We start from the raw sequence: 10,602 nt of genomic DNA on the forward strand, positions 1-10,602 counted from the left end.
ACATAGCCCCCATACCTTAAGGTAAGACGTATTCTACGTAAAAAAAAATACCTAGGAAGTTATGTATACTTTTTGGTCGAGTAAAACAAGAATCGAAATATGAAATTTGCCAAACAACCCCAAAATCTTGATTTACCGTTAAAAACTGGTTTTTCGTACTTATAAGTCTGTAACTTAGTTGATTATGAACCGAGTTTCAGTTTATTGCCGAGATTAAAAAGAAGCAACTTGGGCCTTTTGAACGATAGATATGCGAACAACAAACCCTTGAGAGATCTATTTACCCAGCAAACACATTTTTTTCACTTTTTTCGCCTTGTTTCAATTTTGATGAGGTTTTTACGCATTATTTTATTAGAAAACCTATCAGTTCTAAATTGATTGTAAAACTAAATTTAATAACAAAAAAACGAGTGTTTATTTTCAAAAATCGGACGAAATTTTACTGAGTTATTAAACTTTTCATGAAAAGAAAATTTTTGCAAGAATAATACTTTTGACTATACTACTTAAAAATGTTTTCTTGATCGTCTTTATGGAATTTTGGAGAATGGGCGTGATACCGCCCACTCATCACTATATAAGTTTATCTCATTAAGTTTAACCGAACATACTAGCGAAGCTGAGTGAAATAGGGATAAAAGCACCGTGTAGCGGTACTTTTCGGAAAGCTCAAAAAACTATATTTAATACTTGCGCCGGGTATTGAATATTCAGCTGCGTCCGAACTTTGACTTTTTTACTTGTTTTTATTTGATGTCTAAACATATGCGTACGGCAAAGAATAAAAGTACGTTTACATATAAATGCACATAATGTCAAACGAAGCTAGTTAGCTGTCAAATTGGTTGTGCTTGTTATTCTCACAAGTCGAGGAAAAGTTAAGCTTCTTCTCTGCGCGACCATAGCCCCTTTTACTGCTATACATATTATGGTATTTAAATATGTATATTTTAACTTAATATTTTATTAAAAATACTTTTACAAACCTCTTTTCCTTGCTAGCGTAAATTTTTGTTTACTTTTACATTTGACATTCCTCCCCTTCTTCGCAAATAACGGGTGATTTTTTTGAGGTTAGGATTTTCATGCATTAGTATTTGACAGATCACGTGGGATTTCAGACATGGTGTCAAAGAGAAAGATGCTCAGTATGCTTTGACATTTCATCATGAATAGACTTACTAACGAGCAACGCTTGCAAATCATTGAATTTTATTACCAAAATCAGTGTTCGGTTCGAAATGTGTTTCGCAAACCCAATTGCTGCGAACGGCGACGAATCGACATTTCACGGTCTTCAGCAACACTCTCAGAAACAGACGCAATATTCTCTTCTGTACGCACTGTACGCATTCGTGTGGTTGGTTTAATGTCCAATAAAGTAAACTGAGTGCGAAACTTGGTCACAATCGCATTAATTGTTTGCTCACTTGGTCGATTATGTAGACCATAAATCGGACGTAAAGCGAACCGAACACTGATTTTGGTAATAAAATTCAATGATTTGCAAGCGTTGCTCGTTAGTAAGTCTATTCATGATGAAATGTCAAAGCATACTGAGCATCTTTCTCTTTGACACCATGTCTGAAATCCCACGTGATCTGTCAAATACTAATGCATGAAAATCCTAACCTCAAAAAAATCACCCGTTATAATCGATTAAACTAGGTTGGACACCAAAAAGTTATCGATTTAATCTGAGGTTATTTTATAATTATAATTTTGTATGGCTAATCACTTTTTCTAATTACAGATAAGGGAGTTAAGCTGAAAAATGAGGATAATCTTTTTATATGTAAACCTCTTATTAGGCGATTCAGTTACATACGTACACATCTAGGTTAGGTTAGAAACTAAACATTAATTTCACTAAATTTTATTCATTTTGCTGATTTATTTATTTTTTATTCATTTTGATTTTTAATTCTTTTAATACATGAAATTATCAGTATGACTGATAAAATATGATACTTGTATATAGTACTTGTGAATCAAGGGCGTTAAAATATCTTGAAATCACATCAATTACTGTTTCTGAGCTTGTAGTTTGAGCATTTCTCTATGTATATATTCCCAAATTTAGTTTTTCTTTTAGGAATATGATCTGGGGTTCTGCTTTATCTGTCGCTAGTTTTACGTTAAAGTCATGAATACATATAACATACCATCTTTTGTTTGCAAAATGGGAAGCTAAATTCATTTGTTTGGCATTTCTTCTTACTCTCGTTTCTCTTTGTGCAATCTTGTAATAGCCCTGCTACAGTACTCAATGAACTTACACGTTTTTACAGGAACTTGCCTAAAGTTACAGGAAAAATGATCCCGTACTCCAAAATCATGTAATTGAGAGCGATTTTTGGAGAGTTGTGTAGAGAATGAAGGTGCAAGTGTTTTCCCCGTTGCTTTTTTTGTTCTGTTTGACATTTTCACAGGATTTTACACGAAAGTATTAGGTCAGAGCTATTATATCATCCATACGTATGTGTATATATGTACATATATTCATGTATGTTCATCAGTTGTCAACGGTCCCAGTTAAAATGACTTCAATATTTTTTTTTTAATTTTCGCTCTGCTTTTTTATCAATAGACTACTAACCCTATGCCTAAAACCATGCTACGAATATCAAAACCACCTGCAACAACTGAGTTCATACATATGTGTGCACACACAAACTTAAGTATGTACACTTATATGTACAATACCCCATGCATGCGCAAAGTTTGCATAATCGGAAGCAATACTTTTTTGAGCGCATTTTCTCTTACCCTGCATATGCCTAAATGTATGCAACCATTAGCAATAGCTAGTAGACACAGGGTGCCTCCAATGAAATTAAAAACTTTCTGCTGCAATACACATGTTAAGCCCTTCGCAATTTTCTGCTGGGCTATGCGTTACAGCTTCGCAAACTTTACCCCTACCGGAACTAAAGATGTATACACATCAAAAGGAATTTGACTAAGCGTCAATTTTCAATATAAGTATCGGAGACACTTGCTAGTAACTAGGTCAATAAAAAAAGGGCTGATTTTGAGGTGCTAAGCTTTTTATTTAATTGTTCGTAGCTCACTAGTATGTGCAACTACACAGCTAATAAGACTAATATTTTTCTCTAATATTGATAGCTTTTTTAGTTCTTTCTCCTTTTTCCTTGATCCAATATTTTCTCCATATCTTTTTACTTCATGCTCTGTATGACGGTAAAGAACGAATATCCCATTTTGCAAGTAGCAAAAAATGAATCCAAGTTGATGCGCACCATGCCTCCAGCATACAAGCTCACCTCTCTTAGCGTAAGCTCAGTAAAATTAACCACATTACGTCGAAATGGGCGTGGCTGAGTTGGCCAGTTGCTGCTGAATATTGCATAGGACAAATCGTGAAATTCGCACTCCAGCATGCTGCCATAGTAGCAGCACGGAAAGAGTTCAATCATAATGGCTGTTATGTGAAGAGTATAATAGACGTAGGCAAAGTAGTTATCGGCGAAGAAGAGCAAATAAACGAGGCCAACACAAAGATTAATGCCAACACCAAGAAATTGTACCAAATAGCTGGCTGAGACAATGCGCTCCACTTTTTTGGAGGTGCTGTGACAGAAATAGAAATTTTATTCGGTAAATGATTGCTCAATACTTTCACGTGACATTAATTTTTTTTGGGGGGGGGGGGCTCTAGTGGCCCCTTACCTCATCAGCAACTTATGGTCCTCGATGCAAATGGATAATTGCTTGTAGTTTTGTTCGCTGTTCTCCTCGCTGCTGTGACCGACACGCGATACCCGATTCGCCAGCAGGTGCACATGTCCAGAGATCAAACAAAGTACCACCGGGCCATATGCATCGTTGGCTATATTTTGTACGATTTGCAACGAAACACAAACAAATTGAAACAGTATGGCCATAATGTAATTAAAAGTCGATGTTTGCCAATTTAGCGGCACAAAGGCGGGATAGAGTAGTTCACCAGTGACCAAGGCTGTGAGCAATGCCGTTATGCTGACCGCAAAGTAGCAGCGTGTAAAGAAGTTTATCATAAAGTTACAAGGCTGCTCCATAAAACGCTTGTAATATTCATAATCGGTGGCGATGAGAACGCGATCATCCAACTGCGAAAATATGTCGTTCACCTCAATCATTTCACTTAGATGCAATCGCAGCAACAAATGCTTGAAGGTGCACGAGACGCATGCAATACCGATTACCAGGTTGGTGAAGAATTGCTCCTGATTGGTGCTAAAAATTATGCCCAACACCAGATGCATCGGAAAGGCAAAAGTGACGAAAAAGTTCATAAGAAAATCGTAGATAATACGCAAATATTTGTTGAAAGGCCACAAGATGATGCCCAACACACGCCATGTAGTAAAAAGTCGCTGGAAAATTGCCATTGTATCAATTTTACGGGGTATCATTTTGATGCAATATGTGGCCAACGCGAACGCAAGTAACTTAGTAAGCAAGTGTTGCATCCATTAGTGGTTTATATGTTACAGGAAAGGCCATTAAAGCGTTATTAGTACCATAAGAAAAAATCGCTCATTTGCTGGCGTAGGCTCTGAATAATTAACAAGGGAGCATGCCGAGAAATTTGTTAATATTTGCAACCTACACTGTAGGGAAAAAATAATAAAATCAATCAGAAACGTAACTGATCTTACTATAAATGTCAATGAAAGTACTGGTAAATATTCTATTAAATCACTCACATATTGATCGCGTTCGTTCTGAAAAAGCATCCGTGAAGTGAATAATCAAGATAAAAAGAAAAAAAAAGTATTTAATTTGCAGGTCGCCTGCAGTGGAATTCGAACCCGTACCCTCTCTGGATATCAACAAATTGTGGCATGTATCTTTGCGCACTCAGCTACAGCCAGCGACACCACAGCACGCGATTTTTATCGATCCAATAAATAACTTTTTAAATCTCAATTTGAGATGCATTTGAGAATCAGTCCTTTTCTCAAATCTCAAACGTTAGTTCTTAAATGCATCTCAAATAACCATTGAATTTTCCTCTATTTTAAAACTGAGAAATGTTGAATTCTCAACTTTTTTCTCAAGCGCGAGTGGAGCTGAACGAAATGGCATTCAGCTACTCTCAATGAAATTTTTATTTATGCAGTTTAACAGTTGATTGAACAGCTTATTTATTCAGTTAGTTTAACAAAGAAACCTGCGGTTGATGTAAAAAATTGATTGCATAGTTTTTCTTGAAATTGGACAAACTGCGGAAAACAGCGACCGACTGGTCGAAGAGCCATTTTGCGACCCATGCAGCAGACTACCGCTGGACTTCGACATCTGTGCCATGTTGACACCGATGGAACGGAACGGAATGCTAAACAATTTTTTTCAAATATTTCTCAAACCGTTCTTAAATTGATAACCAATATTTGAGAAAATGTTGAAAATCGAATGGAGAAATATTATTTTCTCAAACGTTTGAAAGTTGTTGTTCTAGTGTTTGTTGGGGATAAGCATGTACTATGTATGCATGTGTGTGTTGTCACCGCTCTGCATGTATTTCTCTCAGTGTATGCTAGCAAATAGTTTCACGCCCTCTTTGTTTAATGAGTTATCGAAAATCATGGGAAAATCGCCGTTGTTCTCAATTTGTTGAAAATTGTTGTTGCAAAATTTGAGGATCCCGATATGGATATTTGAAATTTTATTTTTGGCTGCCGCTGTGGTGTAGTGCGCACTACGACTACGCAGGGCCTGCGTTCAAGCCCGGTTCAACCGAACATCAAAAAATAAAAAAACCAAAAAAGGTATTTTTTCTAATAGTGGTCGCCGCTCGGCAGACAATGGCCAACCCCGAGTGTATTTCTGCCATGAAAAAAAACAGCTTATCATAAAAATATAATTGTCGTTCGGAATCGGCGTAAAACTGTAGGTGACTAAAACTAACGTACGTATAAGCGCCAATCTATTAATATTATTAAATATTTTTATTTTACTTTGATTTAATAAGTAATAATAGTTTTTAAATGATACGAAACAAGTAAAGAAGTATAAGTTCGGGCGAAACCGAACTTTATATAGCCGGCACAGGTATTAAATATCGTCGTTTCAACTTTCTCTGAACTACCTTTGCATGATAAGTAGGCGTGTTTACCCGATTTCAAACGTTTTCGATAATATGCAGAATAAGACTTAATGATAAAATTGAATCGTGTACACGGCCAGACGGACGGACGGACGGACAGACAGACATGGCTTAATCGATTTCTCTTTTCATTCAGAGCATTTATGTATACATTTGTCCATATCTGATTCGTTTTGGCTGTTACAAATAACCGTTATGTGAACAAAGTTAATATACCCTTGTGCACAGGTGCGCTCGGGTATAAAAACGATCTGTATACCGTTTTTCCATATCAAGTTATTTTCGCAAGTTACTAACGATGAAAATCGATGATATTTATCCATCGTTTTGAATGGTGAAATGAAAATATGCAATATTTTTTTTTAATGAAATATGAGCTGGTAATAATATTACTCATCCGCCATATCGTACATGGCCCAATTCATACATACTGGTAGGTGACGTATGAGTAACATTTTCCATGTTAAAGTTTGAATTTTTTCATTCGCAATGCAAATTAAAATGAAACTATCTTGGGAAAATTACCTGATCTAGAAAAACGTTATACAGATCCGTAATCTACGAACCAAAATTAAGTTTACGTATCTCGGCGTTTTTTAGTGTCGCTTTGGCGTACCTACAGTGTAATCTAGAAAAAGATTGAGGATCCTACATTTTCTATTTACTTAACAGAAGAAGTTCCATATTAATATAATATGCGCCGGATCTAGTCTCTGCAGACCGATACTAAGAAAGAGCCTTGTTTGCCTTGCGGTCCGCCTGAACGTCTCTTAACCCTTCTTTATATAAATATATCCGTGCTACTCTCGAAAGAAGTACACGTACCAACTTTCATTAAGATATCTCCATTTTTACTCGAGTTATCGTGTTCACAGAGGGATGGACGGACGGACAGACAGTCACCGCTTAATCGATTTCTCTTTTCATTCTGATCATTTATGTATACATTTGTGTATATCTATATCTACCTGGATTCGTTTTGCCTGTTACAAACAAGCGTTACTAGAACAAAGTTGTAATGCTCTTGTGCAAATGTGCACTCGGGTATAAAAAGGTGCTGGAGCTGACGGGCTGCCAGCTAAGCTATTCAAGTACAGCGGCGAGTAGCTGATGAGGTGCATGCATCAACTGTCATGCAGAATATTGTCAGATAAACGCATGCATATATGCGTCGACGTCTGAATTTTAGCCACGGGTAATAACGCAATTTTTATAGCGCAAGCTCAATAACGCTGGCGCCGCCTGTGGTGTCAGCGCACTAACTCGCGCAATAGCGCAGTGTGCTGATTTAAACACGGCGCCATTTGGGGGTCACCACAGTACCCGTCGTCATACAGTGTAATACACCATACAGCGGTGTCATGTCTCTCATTTCTTTAATTTTGAGCGCTGAGCAACGCTTGTACCGCCAACCGAGCTTAATTGCCAGGAATGTATGTAGTATAACTGCGATGATATTTTCATCATTCTTGAGTAAAATCTTTAAATTTGCTAAGATGCATAAATTTCACCACTCAAAAGCAAAAACAAGGTATTAGTAACGGGTGATTTTTTAAGAGCTTGATAACTTTTTTTTTAAAAAAAACGCATAAAGTTTGCAAAATCTNTCAAAGCATACTGAGCATCTTTCTCTTTGACACCATGTCTGAAATCCCACGTGATCTGTCAAATACTAATGCATGAAAATCCTAACCTCAAAAAAATCACCCGTTAATTTTTCAAAGAATTAAGGCGGATTGTGTGTGTGTCTCATGTGTTTCTGGTGTTTATGGCGCTACTGCTTTTCATATAATGGTGTTGGCGCGGCAACACCGGCTACGGTGTTAGTGCAATTGCGCCGCGCAGCGCAGTGTTACCCATGCCTACTGAATTTGGTATCCCCGCAAAACTGATAAATATTCATATATTTTTTTGCTAATTAATTTATTAATCAATTTATTTCTATTATAAGCTCCCATTCTTCCTCCATAAACTGTAAAATTTTACGCTCACTCGAAGAAAGTGTAGCTGCATATCTTATTTTTAGGAGAAACTTCTATATGTGTAAAATTTTTGATCAAGTTCGCCTGTCCACGCCTGTCTGTACGCAGTGCAATTTAGTATGTTTTTGAATAATTATGTAACTCTCAAACATGTAAACTCAAATGTAACTAAGTATTATAAAGCCTCCTAAAAACATACAGTTACGGGTTAAATAAAATGAATGAATGAATTATATAATCATACCAGTATACTTTACTATGAATTACATATTTAGAACAAAGTAAAATAAAGAATTATATGAAGCTTTAGAATCCAAACTGTCTTTGCATGCTTACATTGGTTCTTATTTCATACTTTGAATGACCGTGAAGAATGAGTAGCCCATTTTACAGGTTTTAAAAAATGAGTCCAAATGTATTCTCATCATACCTCCCGCCGACACGGTGACCTCATACAATGACAGCTCCACAAAAGTAATAAGATTACGACGAAATTCGCGCGGCTGTGTCAACCAGTTGCAGCGAAAGATAGCATACGATAGGGCATGGAATTCCGCCTGCACCAAACTGCCATAATAGCAACAGGGAAAAATCTCAATCATAATGGCCAAAATATGAAAAATATAATAGCCGTAAGCGAAGAGGTTATCAGCAAAGAAAAGCATATAGATGAGACCTACAACAACATTTATGCCAACTGCGGTAAACTGCACCATGTAGCTGGACGAGATGATGCGCTCCACCTGCTTAGTTGTGCTACAAAGCAGAAGTTGAAATGATAAATATGTAGATTATTAAATTATACAAGTACCTCATTAGCAGTTTGTAGTCCTCAATGCAAAGCACTAGCGCCCTATAGCTGTTCTCCACGGTGTCGCCGTCGATGTCATGACCTATACGCGCCACGCGTCTGGCGAGCAGGTGCACATGCCCCGAGAGCAAACACAATACCATTGGCCCATAGGTATCGTTGGTAAGATTCTGTATGATTTGCATAGTCAAACCGTATACTTGGAACAGCATCACCAGCAAATATTTCCCGGTTGAACTATGCCAGTCGATGATAACGTATGCCGGATATAAAATCTTGCCAGACCACAACGCAGACAGCACTGCCATGATTGCCACTGAAAAGTACACTACAGTAAAAAAGCGCATCATAAAAATTGATCTCCTGCGTATGTGCGTAACGTAGTAGCGTATGTCCTCAACATTTTGGACACGCTCATCCAATTGCTGCAGCATATCATTCACAAATAGAATTTGAGTTAGTTGTGGACGCAACAAGAAATGCTTAAATGTGCAAGCGATTGCGGAAATGCCAATGGCCAAGTTGATGAATATATTTTCCTTCTTTTCCGCAAAAGCTGCGCCCAGAAGAAGATGTGCAGGGAAGGCAAAAGTGACGAATGTAGTCACAAATGCATCGTACAAAGCGATCAGATACTTATTGTAGGTGGTTGTGAAGCCCAAAGTACGCCAAAAGAAGAATAATGAGCTGAAAATATCAGCGGAATTAACTTTCGAGTCCATTGCGAGTGTTTCAAGAGGATGTACTGATTGAGAGAATTACGCAAAGACAATGAGCTATCATTTGGTGGCAGCTCAGATAATTAAAGTCTAAGCTAAAATAGGGAAATTAATATTTATTTAGATAAGCGGGCACGCTTCCAAATTACCATGTCATTGTGTGTAATTAAAAAGCATAATTATTAGTTTGTGTGGCAATTGAAATTATATGTTCGACACGTTTAAAATATCCAGGAAATTTGTATGTGATCAGGTGCTTGCGTGATGAGAAGCAAAATTTTACTAATTTATGAGAAAGGCTACCTTCCTATTACAGTAACGACCATAAGAAGGGCACCTGGGTAGTGAAACAAAAAAGCAAGATTTCTATTTCAATATTGTAATTGAGCTTTGCGCGACGATAATGTTTTTTTTAGAAGAAATGGCAAAGGCAACAAAGTATAACCACATTTCCTCATCAGACTTCTTTTTCCATTGTTCCTAAAAAAACATAATCGTTGTATAAAGCTCAATAACAATATGGAAATAAATGTTAATACGCAATACGGACAAAGCAACATATCTTTCAGACAACTCAGAGCTCCAGGTGGGTTCGAGAACTTCACTGCAATGTGACTAATCTTCCCATGCGAGGCAGAAAGTAACGAATCTCCGCGGGAGATCCTACCACTAATTCGGTTTAGGCATTCGTCTTTCTGTTCAGCTAGATATCTACTCAAGAAAATTCTGATGAAATGAATGTCGACGGGTTTTCGCCCATGTAGATCAAAAAGATGGATAATGTTCATTCAATTGTAGACCGATAAGGTTGGCATGCATCCCTAACAGGTAATGACCCTTAATTACCGCGATTGCATGTAGAAGTAGTGGTCTATCCAGTTGGAAGGGTTAAGTAGATCTTCTCCTATATTCCCAATAAACACCAGAAAAATATTTCTCCAATCTTAAAGAAATTCATAGTTTTCAAGTTGA

At 37.2% G+C, this 10,602-nt stretch overlaps 2 protein-coding genes across 2 annotated transcripts; both read right to left on the minus strand.

Moving 5' to 3' along the window:
* Window positions 1-3,185: 3,185 nt before the first annotated feature.
* On the minus strand, window positions 3,186-4,397 carry LOC108372149 (odorant receptor 33b-like). Its single transcript, XM_017627799.1, has 2 exons — window positions 3,697-4,397; window positions 3,186-3,597 (listed from the first exon to the last, which is right to left on the minus strand). The coding sequence occupies exons 1-2, from the start codon at window positions 4,395-4,397 to the stop codon at window positions 3,186-3,188; spliced, it is 1,113 nt and encodes a 370-aa protein (XP_017483288.1).
* A 4,047-nt stretch (window positions 4,398-8,444) lies between these two features.
* On the minus strand, window positions 8,445-9,633 carry LOC108372150 (odorant receptor 33b-like). The gene is made up of 2 exons (XM_017627800.1): window positions 8,912-9,633; window positions 8,445-8,856 (listed from the first exon to the last, which is right to left on the minus strand). Exons 1-2 carry the CDS (start codon window positions 9,631-9,633, stop codon window positions 8,445-8,447), a joined length of 1,134 nt encoding a protein of 377 aa, XP_017483289.1.
* Window positions 9,634-10,602: the final 969 nt, after the last annotated feature.

The sequence above is a fragment of the Rhagoletis zephyria genome, unplaced genomic scaffold, assembly GCF_001687245.7.
Source record: "Rhagoletis zephyria isolate East Lansing unplaced genomic scaffold, Rhagoletis_zephyria_1.1 Rzeph_scaffold_05492, whole genome shotgun sequence".
Taxonomy (NCBI): domain Eukaryota; kingdom Metazoa; phylum Arthropoda; class Insecta; order Diptera; family Tephritidae; genus Rhagoletis; species Rhagoletis zephyria.

Coding starts and splice junctions, on each gene's coding strand:
- LOC108372150 (XM_017627800.1), bottom strand. CDS start 9,633: ATGGACTCGAAAGTTAATTCCGCTGATATTTTCAGCTCATTATTCTTC. Junction 8,857..8,911: donor GACTACAAACTGCTAATGAG/GTACTTGTATAA, acceptor TCTGCTTTGTAG/CACAACTAAGCAGGTGGAGC.
- LOC108372149 (XM_017627799.1), bottom strand. CDS start 4,397: ATGGCAATTTTCCAGCGACTTTTTACTACATGGCGTGTGTTGGGCATC. Junction 3,598..3,696: donor GACCATAAGTTGCTGATGAG/GTAAGGGGCCAC, acceptor TTTCTGTCACAG/CACCTCCAAAAAAGTGGAGC.